The 21,465-nt window shown below is 38.4% G+C and overlaps 3 protein-coding genes across 6 annotated transcripts in view; 1 reads left to right on the top strand and 2 right to left on the bottom strand.

Annotated features, from left to right (window-relative positions):
* Window positions 1–558: 558 nt before the first annotated feature.
* ora1 (olfactory receptor class A related 1) lies at window positions 559–2,022 on the bottom strand. The gene has a single exon (XM_077572221.1). It carries the CDS (start codon window positions 1,558–1,560, stop codon window positions 622–624), a length of 939 nt encoding a protein of 312 aa, XP_077428347.1. The 5' UTR covers window positions 1,561–2,022; the 3' UTR covers window positions 559–621.
* A 4,725-nt stretch (window positions 2,023–6,747) lies between these two features.
* LOC144056210 (olfactory receptor class A-like protein 1) overlaps window positions 6,748–21,465 on the bottom strand; it is a 159,504-nt gene continuing 144,786 nt past the window's right edge. For 2 of the 4 annotated variants that reach the window (XM_077572763.1, XM_077572767.1), the window contains one exon: window positions 6,748–7,817. In XM_077572763.1, the coding sequence (XP_077428889.1) occupies window positions 6,937–7,817 (881 nt within the window). In that variant the 3' untranslated portion in view covers window positions 6,748–6,936. Of the gene's footprint in view, window positions 7,818–13,184; window positions 14,109–15,788; window positions 16,005–21,465 lie in introns of those variants that run through there. The other 2 variants (XM_077572766.1, XM_077572764.1) reach the window with 2 other exon arrangements.
* ora2 (olfactory receptor class A related 2) lies at window positions 13,149–14,087 on the top strand. Its single transcript, XM_077572768.1, has one exon. It carries the CDS (start codon window positions 13,149–13,151, stop codon window positions 14,085–14,087), a length of 939 nt encoding a protein of 312 aa, XP_077428894.1.

Here is a 21,465-nt window from a genome sequence, read left to right as displayed (position 1 = left end):
ACGAAGCTGCACTCGAGAGCCGCAGTGAATACGTCGTCGTTTAATAACTATAGATGCCTAACTAGAATAATTTACCAAGCCTAGTTTATTTCTTTGCATAATTGAACACAGAATATTGGAATCACGCAGCTTTTGAGGCGGGAGACATTTATTGCCTGTCAGACAAAACAGAGGACATCAAATATGATATTTAACTTCAGGTTAATTATTTATGACCAATCAGAGAAAAGCATGAAACAAAACTATTGCAACTGCTTTACAGAAGGTCCTCAGTTTACGACAGACCCGACATACGTCATTTTGAGTTTGTGCTTGACGTTTTACGTGTGTGATTCTTTATTATTTATGACATGGAGCTGATTTTCATTCAAATAGTGAACATAATTATGACGTTACTATTGCGTTAGTGATACAAATTCAGCTAACTAACTTCCCCATTGTCTCGTTTTCCTGTTGATCATTTATCAACTTTAAAGTTTTTTTTTGATGCAAGATCAATATTTGTAACATACATAAGTATAAATGTTGCTTTGAACATTTTTTTTTAACATTGTGAGGATCAACATAAGTAAGTAAAGCTCAGAGACAAAACTATTAATAGTCTTATCAAAAAAGAAATAATCATTTATCATTTGACTCCTGAGTGTCAGTCGACGCCGGATTGTCCTGCTCGGCTGTGCACAAGATTTTGGCCTTGACCTTTTTGTTGGATGAAATGATAAAGTACGGGCTGAGGAATGCATAACAGGAGGAGAAGAACACCCTCATGTCCGCCACCACTGGAGACACCTTGGCCTCAGTCAACATGTAGATCCAGATCACGTTATCGATGCCGAAGAAGAAGACGTAGAGGACCACTAGGACGACCACCGTTTTGGCCGCTCTGTTCTCCGCCGGATGGGAGCGACGGATGCCTCTCACCTGGCGGCTATGGCGGTGGAGAAGCAGCAGAATGTAACCACAAGAGGCCAACATCAATGCCACAAAGACAAAATCCCTTCCGGAGACCGCTACCCCGTTGATGACATAGGACAGGCTGTCTCTGAAGTCCACGTGGCAGAAGCCCAGGTTGAGCGTGAATGCTGGGACGGTGCCGTTCCGCGGAGCCATGGAGAAGAAAGGGGCGGCGATGCATATTGCCATGTTGAGGAACCAGAGTCCGGCGAAGGTGGGGAGGACCAGGGAGGGAAGGGCAGGCTTCAGCCTGGATAAGTGTGGCCCTGCTGGGGCGATGGTCACCGCCTGGAACACGCTGAGCATGCAAGTGATGCAAACGGACAAAGCCCGACCGATGCGGTAGCCGTAAATCACCACCTTGCAGCCCGCGTCGTCCAGCAGGTCGGTGAGGCCGAACACCGTCATGGTCTGGGGCATGCATCGGGTCAGCAGGAGGAGGAGGTTGGCAAAGGCCAGGTGGCACAGGATCATGTCCACGGGAAGGAGTTTGCGTTCTGTGTAGACGATGTGGGCGTAGGCCAGCAGAACCACGCTGTTCCCGAGGATGCCTATCCCCGTTTGCAAGAGGAAGGAGACGCCTTTGATGGTCACGCACAGGTCCATGCCACCGAGGCCTGGACCGGGCTTTTGGATTCAAGCAGATGGAGATGCACGCCTTGTAAAAACCTGAAAGGCAACACAAGTAATCTCACCTGAGCAAATGGGCAGCAGGCTGAGAGCGTTATTAAACTCTACACACGATCGCATTTATAGCCTCCTATCTCCCATTGGGGATCTTTGAGTTCAACCCAGAGTTTCGACTAAATTAATTTGGCAAATTAAAACCACAAAACAATATTATTCGAGTGGTCTCAGAGGGCATGACGCTCAGGGAACAATTATGATATTATTTTGATTCCCATTTATCTTGATGGACCTTACTGGTTGCTACAATTTCGTTTTTCTTCCAACATAATCAAAAACAGGTTTAAAAAAAAAAAAAAACATGTAGGCAGCAATACAAGTGATTTTGCTTCAGGCTGAACTATACTGTACAGGCAATTTTTTAAGTCACATTTTATCTTTCTTAACTGTCAGTAAGGCTTCAAGAGAAATTACGGTAAAGTAAACTAAAATAAAGTAAAACTGCTCACCCTTAGAAGATGCCCATGCCTTACAGTAACAGTATTTAATGTTTGTTTAGTAAAATGAACTTATATATAGTGAGAGAGAGCAAGAAGCGCAATAGATAAGACTAAAAATATTTTACAGTGTGCCGATACCCGTTTTTTCCGTCAAAATAAATCAATAATCACGCTCAAAGATGTCACCTACATTTTAAAATGAACCTAAAGCCAGACATTGCCTTCTGTAGGCGTAAAATGCAGGATGATAGAGGGTCGAGACATTTAGTAATGTCTCATCTCTTCAGCAAAAACGAGGCTGACCTTGATACACTTTTTTGTTTTCTCTTTTTGCAAATTTAGTTTTGTGCTGCAACCTATTGGCCAAAAAAATGGAATTACATGCCAAAATCCATCCATTCTTTTTCTACAGCCTCACAAAGGTCACGGGCGTGCTGGAGAAATAAATGAAAAATAAAGAACAAAAAATGAGTTAAAACTGGACAAAAGAAAAACAAATCTGCGAAACGGGACCGTCAAAACAACCTGCAAAGAAGGAGGTTTACGTATGTTGAAGTGAGGGGGTGGAGCTTCATTTAATCAGGCCATTGACTTGTATAATAGGAGGAATCGTTTTTTTCCCACCAATTTGTGACATGGGCCGCAGTTACAAACCCTTTTCTGGGGGTTTCAATTACTTGTAGCTTTTGCTATTCGAAACAGGGCTCTGTACCAATCCGCCAATGCATATTGACGATTAACTTTAAGGAACATATATTACTTAACTCTTTCACTGCCATCGACGGCTATAGACGTCAAAAATTAATTTAAACTATTTCTATTAGTTTAACAATTTTCCCACTTTTGCTAACGAGAGTATGAATACCTAGAATTTTTTTTAATTTGTATTAGAAGAAATATACAATTTGTGATTAATCGTGAGTTAACTAGTGCAGTCATGCGGTTAATTATGATTAAAAATTGGAATCTCCTGACACCCCTACTTTTTTAATAATCTTTTCTTTAAAAAATAAATAAACAAAAAGTTGTAAAAATATTTTAAAGAAAAGATTATTAACTCATTTACTGCCGTTGACGGCTATAGACGTCAAAAATTAATTTGAACTATTTCTATTAGTTTAACATTTTTTCTACTTTTGTTAACAAGAGTTTGAAAACCTATATATTTTTAATTGTACATTCAGAACAGATATAAAAATTGTGATTAATTGTGAGTTAACTAGTGCAATCATGCGATTAATTACGATTAAAAATTGTAATCGCCTGATGCCCCTAATTTTTAATAATCTTTTCTTTAAAAAAAAAAAAATGTAAGAAAAGATTATTAACTCATTTACTGCCATTGACGGCTATAGACGTCAAAAATTCATTTGAACTATTTCTATTGGTTTAACATTTTTTTCCTACTTTTGTTAACAAGAGTATGAAAACCAATTTTTTTAATTGTACATTTAGAACAGATATAAAATTTGTAATTTGAAAAAATCTAGGCTTTCATACTCTTTTAAACAAAAATGGAAAAAAAATGTTAAACTAATAGAAATAGTTCAAATTAATTTTTAACGTCTACTGCTGTCAATGGCAGTGAATGAGTTAATTGTCTCTCTCATGTTGTACTCAGCAGTCACTTTTCTGACGTTCATGTTTGAACCTCATCTACGGCCTTGCTATAGAGTTTGCATGTTCTCCCTGTTCTTGTGCAGTCTTTAGCACTCTGGATTCCTCCAACTTTCCCCAAAACATGCATCGAGTTGAGATGACTCCAAATTGTCCATTGATGTGAATGTGACTTTGAATGATTGTCTTTATGTGCCCTGTGATTGACTGGCAACGAGTCCAGAGCGTACCCCACTTGTTTTGCCAGAAGTCAGCTGGGATAGGCTGAATGTTGCCTCTGAGTGTACGACTTTCTTTGTTTTGTGCACACTGCACATCAATCTCCTCAAGTGTTGTAATGACAATTCCCACATGATTGGTCAAGACAGAGGAATCCATCAACGTTGTCACATTTGTTGTCGATTGCATCCGCGTGCACTCTCTTCCCTCTCACATCCTGTTTCTGACGCAGAGGAACAAGACAATTAGTGGGATAACAACACATGTTGCAACTCATTGGGGACGCAGGGAAAACCTGTTGTTGTTGTTCATTTAAATCTAAAGGTTGTCAGTGACTCAACTTATAATTGTTTCTTGTTCGCACTATCAGGTTGTTGCATGTTTGCTCCGCTGATCATTTGTGAAGAAATTACTTTCTCTAGGGAGGGTTGTTAGTTTCACTTACACGCGCGCGTGTTTTACATGTTTAGAGACCTCATTATAAAACGGCAAGTTTAAGCATGCTCTTCTATGTAGCTTGGATAAGCAATATGGCCCACGAGAATATTTCATCTGACCTGTAATGCAATAAAAAAAAAATTAAAAAAATCCTGAGGATCTGTTATTTTAAAAAGCCCTAAAACATTAAGATGCATGATGTACAATATATTTTTATTTCCACTTTCTGCATCATTTTTTTTTCATACATATAGGATGGCTATAATTTAAGGGAGACACACACATTGTCATTTAAAGACAAAGTACTCACAGACAAATATGAAACGTTTTTGTGTACGCTCAATGAATGTTTGTAACAGACTACAAGAATGTCCAAACATACACCATTTCAAAAATAAATATTTTTTTCCCCAGAAGTACAGGGAAGAGGAAGGCCTTGACGAGTTGTAGAAATACTGGTTATATTATTGTCATTATGTAAAAGCCCATTATTTAAGGTATATTTTTATTAATAATAATAATTTGTGTATTAACTTTCCTATCGTTAAATGTAATAGGATACTATACAGTCTTATAGTGTACTGAGATTCAAGTTAAAGCACCACTGATGGTCACAAAATTTGTTTTCCGCATTTGACCCGTCACCTGCGGGAGCGGTGAGCAGCAGCAACGGCCGCGCTCGGGAATCATTCGGTGATCAACAAGATAATTATAAATATGAGTAGTGGATAGGAAAGTATTGCCTGTAAGATATGGTAACATAATTTTGATGTACTGATGATGCAATGGAGATTAAAGGGGTAGAACATTTATAGGTCCGCCTTTTTGAACGTGTACCGTCTATGCGGGGAACTTATGACCAATGATCGGGAACGTTTTGTTTTGTTTCAATGTTTGTGTGAGTTCTCTTTTTTCCCTTTTACTCACAAGTGTACTTATGATAACAGTTTGTTCCTTTATTTTGTACATGTTCGAACCCACCAAATAATAAAAAAAAAAGCTTCATACAATTCATTCATTCATTCAGGACTCAAAGAATTAAATATTTAGAGTTTTCCTAGCAGCAACAGATGCATATTATGAAAGGTATTTTTTTATATATATATATAAACTTATAGAAAATAAATAATGAGCTTTATTTAACATCCTGTTTCAGTAATTAATGTGTCTTGACTACTATTTGGTTGGTCACCATTTTACAAACAGTCTTTTAATTGCTGGTGATAAGGTCAGTTTGCTTGAAATAAATATAAGCGTGATTGTAATTTACAGATGGAAATAGGATTTTTTAGTGCTGATTTACTAGTTGCTTGGTCTCACAGATTCAGCATCAAGGCTAAAAAAGTCGAACCCAGGTGTCTATGGATGGGTGGGGAGTTTGGGGTGAAATTAGACATTTGCAATGGCAAACCAATTCAAAAATAAATAATTCATGCTTTTGTGACTTTTAAGCTGTTCCAGTTCTGCTGTATTGGTTTCAGGAAAATGAAAAAGAAAAACATCATGTCATCTGGTGTGAAATGGAATCTTGGAAGTTTTAGAAGAACACATATTTGCCACTTTATTGTTTATATTTTGACAATCATTCGTATGCTTTATCATACCGGAAAATTCTGATCTCTTGCACCATTCAATAGATCCTTCCAGCATCATCTTGCACATTATTACACTAGACAATTAGATACGCCTCTATTGAAAATGAAGCGAGTGCTCTGATTCGCTGTGTGCTGTACAACGCCAAAATATAAAGCAGAGTGCGAGGTTGATTTTTACCCTTTTTAATGAGTATAATAAATTAAATGTATTGATTTATTGAAAATCAAAAAAAAAAATCAAGCTGCCCTGAAATGTCCCTTAGTTATGCTTCCAAAAAAACCTACACTGCAAGAGGATTTTGTTGGCCTATAAAATCCCACACATGGAAAAAAAAAAAAGGCTATTTATGATGTAGAATTGTGATCATGTAGTGTTCTCACTGAGTGGCCTTTGAACCCGATTCCAGAAAAAAATTTACTGCAGTGAACACGGACGTTCCAAACTCACTTCCTCGTAAATTAAACACAAAAGTGTCAAAAGAATTGTATGATTATGCAAATAAAGTAACTATTAAAAATGAAAGTCTGCTTAAATGGATACGTCTGATGACGATAGTTTCCATGAAGCAAACAACGAGGTTTGGGTTTTGTTTTTGTTTGAATTATTTTTTAGAAGTTAATTCTTGGATATACACCTCCGATGATGTAGTATTCATTCAGCAAAAAAACAAAGTTTAAAATTGATTTTGCTTTTTTGAACTTCATACCAGTTGCTTCATCATTGTCACACTAATTTTCTGGATAAATACATATTTGACTTTTTTTTTTTTTTTATTGACTAGAAAGTCAGACAACAAAATGCAGTGGTTAAAAACACACAGCAAATACATATATATATATATACATATATATATAAAAAAAGAAGAAGGAACAAAGAAACAAAAACACAAAACAATGAGTCAAAGTTTTGCAGACATAACTATCTATAGTTAAGTAAAACTTGTTAACAGAAGTTTTAAGAAGAATTTTGTTGAAGAATGAAGTCATTAAGACTCCTGAGTGTCCATTGACTCCGGTCGGTCCTGCTCGACCACACACACAATTTTGGCCTTGACCTTCTTGTTGGAGGAAATGATGAAGTACGGGCTGAGGAACGCATAGCAGGAGGAGCAGAACACTCGCATGTCGGCCACCACGGGGGACACCTTGGCCTCGGTCAACATGTAGATCCAGATGGCGTTATCGATGCCGAAGAAGAAGACGTAGAGGACCACCAGGGTGACCACCGTCTTGGCCGCTCTGGTCTCGGCCGGACGGGAGCGCCGGACGCTTCTCACCTGGTGGCTGTGACGGTGGAGAAGCAGCAGAATGAAACCGCTGGAGACCAACATCAGGGCCACGACGGAGAAATCCCGTCCAGAGACAATCACCCCTTGGATGATGTAGAGCATGTTGTCTTTGAAGTCCATGAGGCAGAAGCCCAGGTTGAGCGTGAAAGCGGGGACGGTGCTGTTACGCGGGGCCGTGGAAAAGAGGAGGGCCGGGATGTATATGACCATGTTGAGGAACCAGAGCACGGCGAAGGTGGGGAGGACCAGGGAGGGAAGGGCAGACTTCAGCCTGGACAAGTGAGGCCCCGCGGGTGCGAGGGTCACCGCCTGGAACACGCTGAGCATGCAAGTGATGCAGATGGACAAGGCCCGGCCCACGCGGTAGCCGTAAATCACCATCTTGCAGCCCGGGTCGTCCAGCAGGTCGGTGAGGCCGAACACCGTCATGGTCTGGGGCACGCAGCGGATCATCAGGATCATCAGGTTGGCAAAGGCCAGTTGGCACAGGATCATGTCCACGGGAAGGAGTTTGCGTTGGGTGTAGACGATGTGGGCGTAGGCCAGCAGCACCGCACCGTTCCCCAAAATGCCAATTCCTGTTTGTAAGAGAAAGGAGACGCCTTTTATGGTCACGCACAGGTCCATGCCACCAAAGCCTGGATCTTTTTTTTTTTTAGACAGAGAAGCACACCTGTTAGAAATGCACCACACAAGAACCTCTCGGACGCCCCCCGAAATAATCTAGCGCCTCATAAACCATTCTCACCTGAGCAAGGTATGACACGCAGGTTGTTAGCTGCTAAAACCCCGCAAGACAACATTTATAGGCTACAATGTCCTTGGAGAGCTCATTTGACCGGAGTTTCGGCAAAAAACAAGGCAGAGAGAGAGAGAGGGAGAGAGAGAGAGAGAGAGAGAGAGAGAAAGAGAAAATGGAATCAAGTCGTCTCAAAGGGAAAGTGTAGCCCAACACGGGTGGCTAAGGTTTTACTGTTTACTTTTTTCAGATTTTGTTTATCCTAATTTCTTCTTTTTTTTTTCTTCAAAAGGAGAGACATAAGTGTTTGAAAAGATTGGTCTACGATGAACAGAAACAGAAGTTATCGGTCACCAGTCACCTTTTTTTTTTTTTTTACTGTACCAGGACAACTCTGTGCACTGATAGCAAGAAAACGCAGCACAGTTGTGACCTGATCAAAAGAGTGGCCGAAAGCTTATGACAGCCATTTTGTATGAAAATCAGTAATCAAGCTGAAAGAAGGCGTTTACTGTAAAGCAAAGACCACCGTATGGAAAATGGGAATGAATGGAGGAATTGATTTGATTATGATTATTTGGAACATTATTACGTTTCATGACAATAAATGCCGTTTCCACGAGATAGGTTTTTATTGCAGGTTATTTCATATCAATGCAACGTAATATATGAAATACCCTGAAAAAAAGAACACCAAAAGGAATGTGTCAAACAAACAGCAACACATTACACCAGAGCAGAAAAGGAAACCTCAAATCCGCCATATCAGATCACTGCAAACGAGAAAACCACATCGTGGACTGGGGACAAAGCAAGCATCATTGGAACAGAAAAAACAAAAATACAAAAGATGGATAAAAGAAACAATAGAGATCAGGAAACGGGGAACGGACACACTAAACAGGGACGAAGGAACTTTCCCACACATGGGATCCACTTCTCTGGAGCGTCACATGACAGCTTTTTCTTAAACTCATTCACTGCCATCGACGGCTATGGACGTCAAAAATTCATTTGAAGTATTCATATTAGTTTAAAACTTATTTTTTCCCACTTTTGTTAACAAGAGTATGAAAACCTAGAATTTTTTAGAACAGATATAAAATTTGTGATTAATCGTGAGTTAACTATTGAAGTCATGTGATTAATTACAATTGAAAATGTTAATTGCCTGATGCCCCTAATTTTTAATAATCTTTTCTTTTTTTTAAAAAAAAAGAAAAAAGATTATTAAAAAGAAATGTCTAGGTTTTCATACTCTTGTTAACAAAAGTGGAAAAAAAATGTTAAACTAATAGAAATAGTTCAAATGAATTTTTGACGTTTATAGGCATCAATGGCAGTGAATGAGTTAACCAAAGAAACCAATAGGCCATCCTTTCCTTTTGTTGTATGACTGTAAAAAGCATTTCAAGAGTTTTTAAAGGAAGAAATAAACAAATTCTTCAAAGGACATGTGCCATGGGCCTGATCATCAACCTTGCGAAGTGAAGGCATCTAATTCTAGCATTAAGTGAAGGAAGCCGCAGCGAAGGCCGCGAAAAGCATTTGCTGGCAGGAAACTCCAAATTTGGAGATGTCCTGCTCCCGAATTTCAGGCCCTTTTCAATGAGAGAAAACTTGCACTTGTTAATGATCTGAAGGCAATTTGGACCTCACCCTACAAGAGGCTGAAGACATCTGCAGCGGAGTCATTCATATAACGTAAAGTATCCGCCTTTCACAAACCTCAACGCTACAACTGCATCAGTACCATCTGACATTTCTATGTTTGTAATTGACTTTGTTAGTTTGGAGAATTAGGAGCATTCCCCCCCCACGCGAGAGGACGTTAAGAGTTCTAACAAAAGTTCTCGGTTGAACCCGAATAACCGAACGAGAAATCTCTTTGGCCTTGAATGATCCATCAGGAGGCGCTTGCCTTGCTTCGTGATGCAGAGCAGCAAGACAATTAGCGCAATAACAATTCATGTCGCATCCCATTGGGGGACAACCTGTTATTATTCATTGAAAATTCTTGTTAACACACAATCACACTTAACACCACGAGGTAATTATGTTCCCTTTGATGATCATTTGTAATGTTTTTTTTTTGTTTTTGCTTAAAAGAAGCTTCTTCTCTCAAAGGAGAGGGTTGTGTTATTTTCATGGTGTGTGTTTTGAGACCTCATTAAAATGGCAAGTTCAAGCACGTCCTTCTCAGTGGACTGCATCATGTGCTTAAGTGCAACAATTACAATCAAGGCTTGCTGATTGAGAACAACATGTTCTAATGATGCAGATTATTTCTCGTGAATGCTAAAACTTAAATCTGACACAATGGCCCTTGTTTGACCAAACACTAGATTATAATCAAATGACCTCTAATATAATTGTTTTTTTGTTTTTTCTGGAGAGCTCAGTATTGTTCATTCGGTAATTTTATGTCATCATCATTGCTCTCTCTCTTTTTAATTATTTTTTTTTAATTCATTTTTATTTTGTATGTGGGTGAGTATGGGGATTAAAGGTGTCATTTTACAAGAATAAAGTTGGATATCCATCCTTTTTCTGAACCGTTTATATTTCCTAGGAAAAAAGTGACATACGAAAGATTAAAGTTGCCTATTAAAAATATTACAGTAATTTCTGGACTATAAGCCGCTACTTTATTCACTTGCATTCGACCCTGCGGCTAATACAAAGGTGCGGCTTATCCATCAGATCACAAATGAGCGTCAGGCAGAGCAAAACAAACCAAGTGAGCCCAAATACAGTAGGAAAGACAGAACGAGAGAAAGACAATTTGGGCCGGCATTATGGAAAAGAAAGTAGAGGGAAGCCGGTGCGGTAACATTAAAACACCTGCGGTTTATAGTCGGGTGCGGTTTATATGTGTAACAAACTCGAGTATTCCCCAAATTTAGCTAGAGCGTTTTATGGTCAGGTGCGCCTTATAGTCCATCAATTATTATACTTTATTCTTATTTAGCTTGAAAATGTATAACTTTTTCCAATTTATTATGATAAATGTAAATATGACAAAAATATCTACTTTTATATCAGAACCTTAATCTTATAATAGTAGACAATCTACATGGAAAATAGGACTTTTTCCAACTTTCTTCTGCAAATATGACTTTTTTTCCCCATATGACTAATCTCAAACAAACATGAAAACATGTCTTGAAAAACTTTATTTTTGCAATAATTATCAAATTTCTTGAAAATAAAGAAATAAATTTTCAGAAAACACCTCTATAACCCATTTACTGCCTTTGACGGCTATAGACGTCAAAAATTCATTTGAACTATTTCTATTAGTTTAACATTTTTTCCCCACTTTTGTTAAGGGTATGAAAACCTATATATTTTTTTATTGTACATTTAGAACAGATACAAAAATTGTGATTAATCGTGAGTTAACTAGTGAAGTAGTGCGATTAATTACAATTAAAAATGTTGATCGGCCTGTCGCCCCTAATTTTTAATAATCTTTAAAAAAAAAAAATAGGTGAATGAGTTAATCTTAAAAATACTGTATATGTATTTAAAAAATAAACAATTTTTTTCTCGTGAATACGTATCCAACATTCTTTTAAGATTACGACTCATCTACAAATGTGCCGTGATGGTGTCGATGTGATGCCTCTGAGGGGACAAATGCAGTCGTCTGGATTGATCGCAAGTAATTGCAGTCAAGTGCGATAAGTGTCAATGTGAACACACAGGAGTGTACTGTATACACTCGACCTCCGCCCAGCTATAAGAAGACAAGCAGAGTGAGGTGGGGTGGGCACATCGGGGTCCACGTTGGACCTGCTTGTCACTGCCAGAGCCGCTTCGCTCAGACGGATGCGTTAGGTGAGTGGGCAAACATGACTTTGGGATGAAAAACAATTCACTTTGAAAATCTATAACTGAAGGAAAATCAAGCAACCTTTTTACTCTCAAAAGTATAAAAACTGATCTCATAAAATTACAATTCAAAACTTGAAAATACATGTCACCCCCCCCCCCCCAAATGTATGATTTTATTTTTGTAATTTTAAACTAATCTAAAAAATGTATAGAAATTCTCAAAACGATATGACTTCATTCTTGCTTTAGTCTTGTAATATACATCTTAAAAATATTGACTTTATTTCTCAAATGAGGGGAAAAGCCAAAAGGAAAAGAAGAAGACGACCATATTCTAGCAAGAAAAAATATTTTAAAAACCTTATTCACATAATGTTATGACTTTAAACGTAAAAAATCTTGATTATTTTCTTGTAATATTAGAACTTACCTTCAAAAATGTGCATATTTTTTAAAAATCATATAAATACATTATTCTTGTGATTTACTCAACTCCTCTTTAAATCACGATTTTACAACAGCTGCAGCTGTAACAAAGCACTTTACCAAACACAGGACATAATAATAGTCATACAATATACGGCTTTCTCGTAATGTTATGACTTACCCTGGACATTTTTAACTATCTTGAAGATAAACAACTTTCCTCTCAAAATTATACGTTTTTGCTGAAAAGGCAGAATTCCTCATAATTTTCACACTTAAATCGCAAAAAAATTCCACTTTTGTTTTAAAAAGTCTTTCAAATGCACAATGTAGTTTGATTCTTGTAGTTTTGCGGCTTTACTTTTTTTTTCTCTCAAAAATTGCCAATTTAATTCTTGAATTGTTTAGCTCAAAACCACAACTATTTGCCTTGAAAATGTAGCATTAAAAAAAAAAAGTCATATAAAATATATGAATTGATGAATACACATTTTTCCTACAAAATATGACTTTACTCTCATAATGATTTAAATCTCGAAAACGTAAAAAAAATAAAAATAAAATCTTGTAATATTCTGGATTTTCAGGGGAAACAATAACTTTTTCATGAAAATCATAACCTATCTGCTGAAATTGTGGGACTTATAATATTGTGACTTTAATCTTGAAAATATACATCCTTCTTTTTTCTCTCACCATATCAATACATAAAAAAAAATTAAACTATACAACTTTTTATCTTGAAAAAATATCAAACCTTTCTCAACATTATACTTCATTCTTAACATTTGGACTTTAATCTTAAAAAAAAAAAAGCTATGTATTGAAAATACAATTCTTTACGGTCATTCTTGAAACTATCCAACTATATTGGTGTGAAGCCAAACCCCAGTTTTGCAACGGAATGGTGTCCGAGGTGTTGGTCCGCGGGATGCTGTACCTGTCCCTGAGCGCGGTGGGCGTCCCCGGCAACCTGGTGGTCATCACGGCCTTCTTGTCGGTGCTCTACCAAGACAAGCGTCTGCTCACAGCTGACGCCATCGTGCTTCACCTGGCGTGCGTCAACCTGATGGTGGTGGCGGCGCGCTGCCTGCCGGAAACTCTGGCGTCTTTCCGTCTCGCCACCGTCTTCAGCGACGCCGGCTGCAAAGCCGTCATCTTTGTATATCGCACGTCGCGCGCTCTCTCCATCTGGCTGACGTTCCTCCTGAGCGCCTATCAGTCTCTGTGCGTCGCCCTGCCCGGGTCATGTTGGGCTTCCATCTGTACCTGGCTAGCTCGCCACTACAGCCTGGTGTTCCTCATCCTCTGGCTGCTCAACACATGCATGAGCTCGGCCGCCATTCTCTTCTCCTTCGGGGCGAGGAACACGTCCGCCCCGGCCAGCCACGGCATCAACGTGCAGTTCTGCTTCGTCAACTTCCCTTCCAAGCTCTCCAAGGAGGCCAACGGGGCGGCTCAGGTGGGCAGAGACGTGGTGCCCATGGCCCTCATGGCCCTCGCCAGTCTCATCATCCTGTTCTTCCTCTACAAGCACAGCCAGCAGGCCAAGGCCCGACGTGGCGGGTCGGAGCGGAGGGCGGCCAAAGCCGTGGTGGCCCTGGTGACCTTGTACGTGGTTCTGTATGGGGTGGACAACGGGCTGTGGGTGTACACGCTCACGGTGAGGAAGACAATGGGAAGCTCGCTGATGTCGGACCTGCGCATATTCTTCTCGTCGCTCTACGCTGCGCTGAGCCCGCTTATCATCATCGCGTCCAACAGGAAGGTGAACGGCAGGCTCGGGTGCGGCGTCACAGTTAAAGTGGTCAAGGAGCAAGCTACAGGCCTCTCCACCGTTTGAGGACCGCGTACAGTTTGTTCTCTAGAAGAATAGGACTTGTTTTTGAAGAGTAAACATGCACATTTATTGTTATTTTTTTTCCCCATCTTGATTTTTTTTCTCTTGAAAATGTACGTTTTGTTGGGAAAATAATATATATATAAAAAAACATTTAACTTAATTTTTGGAATATGATTTTGGTCCAAAAAAATGACTCCCCCCCCCCCAAAAAAAAAATATAAATCTCCTATTTTTTATTTATTTTTAGAAAATTCAACCACTTTTTCTTAAAAACATGACTTCCTTCCTGTAATTTTCAGCTTTAATCTTAAAAATGTACACTTCAGGGGAAAAACATTACATTTTTTTCCGAAAATTACTTTTTTTCTAAATCACTTTTTTATTTTATTTTAATAATATGACTTTTAATCGTTTTATGGTTTATTTTTTGGTTAGGAAACTTGCCTATTCATGTAATATTACACACTTTGATACTGACCGTGTAAACTAAGAAAGTAACTTTATTGTTCACAAATCGCTCTTCTCATAATATTACAACTTTAATCTTGTGCCATACGGACTTTTTGCTCAAGACTTTATAGCATTTTGTCTTTTTGTCTTTCCCTCTCACCTCATTTTTTTTAATCATAAAATAAATAAAACATTTTTAAGTAACATTTTTTAGGTTTCTTGGAAAATGTTAACTTTTATTATCAAAAAGATATAAATATAAATATAGGTGTGAGAGTTTTTTTTTTTTTTTTGGGTCTATAATGTGATTGGCTAGGATCCATTCCGGGTATACCCTGCCTCTACACCAAAGTCAGCTGGGAAAGGCCCAAGCGCTTTAGAAAATGGATGGTTGGGAAGTTGTGGGTCTAGCAGAAGTAAAAGTGCATTCTGGCTTATGATCAGCAGGAGGCGACAACCATCAGGGCACAATGCTTAACTCATGCAATGTACCGTTCTGAACTAAGCTCTTACTTAACAAGTGACATTAAACTAAATGATGGTCAAATTTGGAATAAAACTAAAATGTTTTATCTCCAACCAACATAAGGTTAACATTGTTTTTTTTTTTTTAAGTAGGCCTACATATTTTATTGCCGTCATTTCTTTTTATGCCTGCATGTAAAACACTTTGTGCATGATATTTGCAACATAAATGAACTTTTATTCCCTAAATCTCTTACACTTTTCCAATTGATGTTGTTTGTTTGTTATCATGCCAGTACTGTATATCCGTATGTTTGTATTCAGACTTGTGAAAATGTTGCAATACTGACACCCAATACCCTTGACAAGGATGTCATAATTTATGATTTTGCCTTGCACAACACTAATTCAAAGAGTCAACATGATTTATTTATTCAAACTGTTAATTGTTAAGTTGATGTTGATAGTAATTGGGGGCTAAATGATTTATTAAACTCTAGTCGGAAGTTGCAAATTTATCATTTTAGATTAAAACATGGTAGAAAGAAAGAGATTTAAAAAAAAAAAAAAAGAAGTCAATAATTGTTTGTTTTTCATGTGTTGAGGGACATCTATAGATGTGGGAATTGAACTTCATAAAAGGGTGTGGAGGATTTAATAGGGGAGATTGTGTTGTCATCACTTTTGGCCGAAGGACAGCAAAAACATTTTACGGACTGCCCGGACATGTCGTGACATGCATCTGATCTGACATTTTTATTTTTAAAAACTTTTTTTCGTACTTACTCAGTGAATAAAGATAAAATGATGATGCAATTGAAGAAGCATGTGCCGAAGGTGAGTATTTTGAAGGTGCAGCGGAGCCCTGGCTGGGGACTTGTGCTTGTGCAGAACGGTTCACATACGGTATACATCACATATCATGACGCCAAGGTCACATGAAATGAAAAAATAAATAAATAAATGAATAAACCATCGTATAGAAAATAAAAATCTGCAGAAGACAAGTTCCATGTGTCTTACTCTTCAAACCACTGAAATCTGATTGGCATAGATCGACAGACTCCGGTGGAATGAAGGATAGAATACACGGATGGTTTCACGGATCGCAGAATCCCGGAATTCAAAGAAAAAGAAAGAAAAAATAACAAGCAATCCACTTGAACAAGACCAGACTCCACAAATAGGACTCTTCTAAACCTGATCAGAATAATGCAAAAACTAAACAATGTTTTTTTTTTTTTTAAACTTACCTGTCAGTAACATATATCAAAATGAACAACAGTAACAAGGAAAGTAAGATATTACTGAGATTGAAAAAAAAAAAAAAAGCAGCAACACGGTGGCTACTTAGAGGACGTCTCAGGGCTGCAGTAAATCCCAGCGGCCGTCTGTTTACCTGCGCCAGGTACGAGCTTTTTTGTCCCCCGTTCCCACCAATGACGTGGCGGCAAAGAGAGCAAACCCCACCCCCGACCCACACCCTCTCGTTCCTGCCCATAGTCCACACCCAAAGTTTTACTCTGGAACAAATCTCATATGTAATTTGACATTTCATCCTCAGAAGATCCGTATTACGAAATCGGTTTTAGGGGCAAACTTTTTGAAAAGAAAATAGTAAAATTCAGATGTATTGATTGAAGGCCTATGACAGCAAATCATTATATTATGAGAAACATTAGAGAGTTTAACGAGATATTATCCGTGGATCGTCTGAGAGCTGTGTACACACTTTTCTGCATCTTTATGTGACTATTTTCTTAAAGATCGCCGACTAATATAGTTTCAACGGAAATAAACTTTCATGAGCATGTTGGCTTTTAAATGAAACTCGGTGGGCGATTTGCAGTAAGGAATGTTTTTCAGCTGCTTCCTCGTGCGCTTTGACTGTTGACGCGGTCGTCGTGTTGCGACTCGCCTGGAATGCGCTCCAAAGAAATCCACATCCAAGAAAACCGCAACTGGGTGGACATTTTTATATCCTCGCGTACAATTTATCCAGCAAAAAATGCTGGCTTGTTTACGGCTTGAACCGTATCACGAACGCTTCTCAAATTCCGTCTGGCTGCAAAAACTGATGAAACGAAGTGGGCCAAAAGTTCAACATTTGTCTTAACTGCGGGATCTTGGAAGAGTGACACACACGAGGGACCTCACTGAAGGGATGGGCGTGGCCTTGTTAATGCTAATTTAAAGGCTAATGCTAATTTGACCAGAATCAAGTTGTAATTTTCACAAGATAACACTATTCAACTGAAACTATAAGTTCACTCACCTGAAGTTGAATGATTCTCAAAAATTATTTTTTTTCTAGTTTTATTTTTAATTTTTTAACCAACATTCACTTTGCTATAGTACTTATATTGAACTACTCTTATTCATGTAAAATTACTACTTAATCTCATACTATCACAACATTTAGTTTTGTAAAATTAACTTTTACCCTAATAAAACTACAACTTTATTTTTTCGAATAATTTTTTTCACCTTATAAAATTACAACCTTTATTCCCACATATATATATATATATATATATATATATATATATATATATATATATTTTATCTCGGAATATTAAAACTATTAACTTATTTTCTCACATTTTTTCTTTTGTCTTTCTTCTTTTTTTTCTGGACCTTTTCTCATAAAACTACAACTTTTTCTTGTAAAATGTAATCTTTTTTTTCTTTCTTAAAATTGGTGTTCTTGTATATTTACAATGTAATAACCTTCGTTAGTGTTACTTGTATTCATACAAGTTTAAACTTTCTCAGCATAAAATTGCAGCAAAATTCTAGCAATTTTTTTTCCACACTTTTCCCTCAAAATTATTTTCGGGTAAAATTACAACTTTTGTTTTAAAAACCCAACTTTACCCTCATAATATTCCATCTTTGTTCTTGTAAGTATGTAAGTAAGTAAAATTTATTTTTATAGCACCTTTCACAGACAAAAAGGTCACAAAGTGCTTCACAGGAAAAATTTATCACGATAAAAACAATAAAATAAAACACAATAAAAACAATAAAATACAAAATACATAAAGTAAAACAAAAATAAAGGTAAAAAAGGAAAAAAATATATTACTTTTATTTTTTTATAAAATTTTAAACTTGTTTCTTGTAATATCACAAATTTTTGGTGTAAAATTTGCAACCCATTTAATAGCAGAACTCGATCTACCTTTACCTTTTGATGCTTCCAATACAAAAAACAAGCAAGCATCATGTACCGGCAGAGCAAAAGGGCTTGGGAGCGGCCGGCCTTGCCGAGGCCCCGGGGCCCCGGCTGGCTCACAGTAGCGAGGGTGGGGGAGGACACGTTCAGGTTGCAAACTGCAAGAACGGGCACGAGAATCTGGTCCGGCAAGCGACTTGCACTGAAATGGGAGCGTCGTGGCCGGGCCAACTTTAAAAATGACTCTCAAGGTTGCACTCGGCTCGTCAAGAGTCGTTCAAGAGAGAAAATTGTAAGTGGCAAATACACAACAGGGAAGGGTTAGTGTGTTCACATTCAATCCAAAATGTCCTCCAGGTGCCGTTTCCTGCCCAACTTCTGACTAAACGACAACCGTAAATATTAAACCTGTGGTCAACACTGTGTTGAAGTAACTTAAAGAATCCGAGTATCATTAGTTTTTTAGTGTTTGAAAAACAAAACAATGAAAAAAGTGAGATGCTGTACTGCAGTCATACTTGCTTTTCATTGGACAGCGACTCACAACAATGTACAAACAATAGTAGCAAAAATAAAATACTGACATTTACAGCCCAGTCAACTTCAATATTGCAAATGCTCAAACACATATTCGGAGCTGCATGCTTTTCATTGGACAGTGAGCTTGCTATTTACTATATTGTCCTTTTTACATTGTAAAAGTGCGCAGATCACCATCCAAAGTGTTTTTTATGTCTCTTAAAGTTTTCCTGTAAAAGACAACAAAACAAAAAAATATTTTTTTTTGGGGGGGGGGGGGGTATCTGTACAAGCTTTCCAAGTAAGACGCTGGTTTTGACCTATTTGATTTTTTCGATGCATTTTTGCATTCTGATGCGTAATTGTTCCAATGCCTACAAAAGCTAAACAACACATCATGCAATAAATAACTAAATACAGCAGCAAGCGGTGGAATTTTCCACAAGTTACTTCCCTCCGAGCCGAAGAGTGGAATGCAGACAAGACGCAGCAAGTCGGACCAGAGCGGCATGCGGGTCGGAAGACTGGAAGAATATACGCTGAAATGCACATCGTGACCGGCCCCGCCCCTTCATTACCCGCCGGGGGCCACGACTAGTATGCAGATCAGTGCGCCTGCTGACTTGTGTGTGTGCGTATGTAGCACTTTCAGGTGAGCTTTATTGCGCTAAGCATGTTTGGCCACTTGAGTTTGTGTCCAAAAGTAAAAAAAAAAAAAAAAAAAAAAAAAAAAAAGCTTCTCCATACACATCTACTTGGGACCTTTTACGAGCGAGCGTTCCATTCAAAGGGCCGCTGATTGCCTCCCAGCTACACGCCTTGTAAAAGTTACACAATGCGGGCATGTGCTAACATGCTAACATATTTCATCTTTTGCTGCAAGTAGAGCCAAGTGAACCAAAAGCTGGATTCACACTGTAGATCCAAATGCCCGATTTATTATTGCCCGACATCACTTGCATTGGCTACAGCAGCTGAAATTTGAATGTAAACAAACAACTGCACTTTTCTAGCAACGGTTATTTAGTCCATTGGCAAGTATTGCACCTACACTGCTAAAAACAATGAAGGGAACACTGTTCCTTTAATTTTGTTGAGCAGTATAGTATTGGTCAATTTGTATGGTAAATGGACTGCATTAGCGCTTTATCTACACCATCTGATTCCCAGAGTGCTTAACGAAGCCTCACATTCACCCAAACACATTCACACTATGGAGCAATGGGTCACTTCTGCTATGCAAATTTGGCATGTTAATAAGGAAGTGTTATGAAGGATCACTGTGTGAAAGAAGATCCCGGGAAATGAAAAGATTTGCAGCCCCCAGCTTTAAACTAATTGAAGACATGAAACGACTCATTCGAAGCGGAGTGTAAAAAGTCCAAACTAATGATGTGTCTTGTTCTGACAAAAGACACAAGGAGATGAGGAAGGCGAGACCGCCACCTGTTGACGATGAGTGGCGTTACAACAAAAGAGCACCTTGGCACAGTTGTTGTATGTACTTGGGTCTTAAGTCAAACAATTTGGACTGTAAACTGATTATTATTATTATTTTTTTTAAATACATCAAAAAATGTGAAGGTCATGTGTGACATTACGCAAGACTTAAGCAAATCACGTGAGACCAGCTGAGCAAAAACGGAAGGATTCATTCCATTTAAAAAAAATAAGATAAACAGTAGAGTATATATTATGATGAAATATATAATCCTAAGTTTCCATAAGTCTCCAATTACACAATTAAAACTTTCTAGATGTATGTTTTTTTTTTTTTTGAGGGGGGGGGGGGTAGTGAAAAAAATAAAACAATGTTATTTGATTGACCAAATAAGGTCAGAGACCCCTGGGAAGACTTTAAATGGTAAGTCAACTCAAAAAATGTCTTCACAATAATATGTCCTATGCAGCCCCACTAGTCTAAACATGGCATTTATGTTTATGGAATATAAATTAAGCAGCAAAATCCACCCTTTTTTTTTTAATCCATCTCAGGAGGCAGCCATTTTGTTCTTTGCTGTCGACTGCAAAAGACATCACAGTTGCTCAGGGATCAGGTAAGGACCAATTGCGGCTCAGCTTACGAACGTCACATGACCAAATTCAGAAAACAGGTGAGCCGTGATCGGTCTTTACCTAAAGCCCTGCGGCACTTTGATGTCATCTTCAGTTGACAGGAAGTGGGAAAATGGCCGCCCCCTGAGACGGCCAAAAACAAGTGGATTTTGCTACTTAAATCATATTCCACTAGCATAATAATAATAATAATCAGAATACCGTGTGGGGCTGCATAGAAGATATTATTGTAAAGAAATTTTTTGGTGGTTTGCTCCCATTTTTAAAATTGTGAAAAAACGCAACAGATATCTCCTTTAGGAGCGGTGTTATTACTTCAATACTTTAAAGTTAATTAGTTTATAATGGTGAGAGTTCCACTCATGAATGCACTCATTCACGTTCCCACGGGGAAAATTGAGAGGTCAACCATGCAGCTTCCCCGTAAACGGGCAGCTGCATTATAACATCCATCAGCCATCAACATTAACACTCACATCTGGTCCATTCGGTGGGTGGGGGGGCCGAGCCACTCTCACCTCCCAACTACCCCCACCCCCACCATCGGTCCATGTATGCCCATTAACATTGGAGGATGGCGTACAACGTGACCTTAGCGCCAAACGCGGAATGGAGGCGATCCACTTGACCTTGGCCGCCATCCAAACGCCCGCGGAGGGTCGCTTCTCGGGAGGTTGTGGGATGGAGAGG

This window comes from Vanacampus margaritifer, chromosome 8 (genome assembly GCF_051991255.1).
Source record: "Vanacampus margaritifer isolate UIUO_Vmar chromosome 8, RoL_Vmar_1.0, whole genome shotgun sequence".
NCBI classification, from domain to species: domain Eukaryota; kingdom Metazoa; phylum Chordata; class Actinopteri; order Syngnathiformes; family Syngnathidae; genus Vanacampus; species Vanacampus margaritifer.
The sequence above is the reverse complement of the archived record's forward strand: the minus strand, read 5'-3'. Positions and strand labels throughout refer to the sequence as shown.

Excerpts from the sequence above, each read along its gene's own strand:
- ora1 (XM_077572221.1), bottom strand. The coding sequence starts at position 1,560 with ATGGACCTGTGCGTGACCATCAAAGGCGTCTCCTTCCTCTTGCAAACG.
- ora2 (XM_077572768.1), top strand. The coding sequence starts at position 13,149 with ATGGTGTCCGAGGTGTTGGTCCGCGGGATGCTGTACCTGTCCCTGAGC.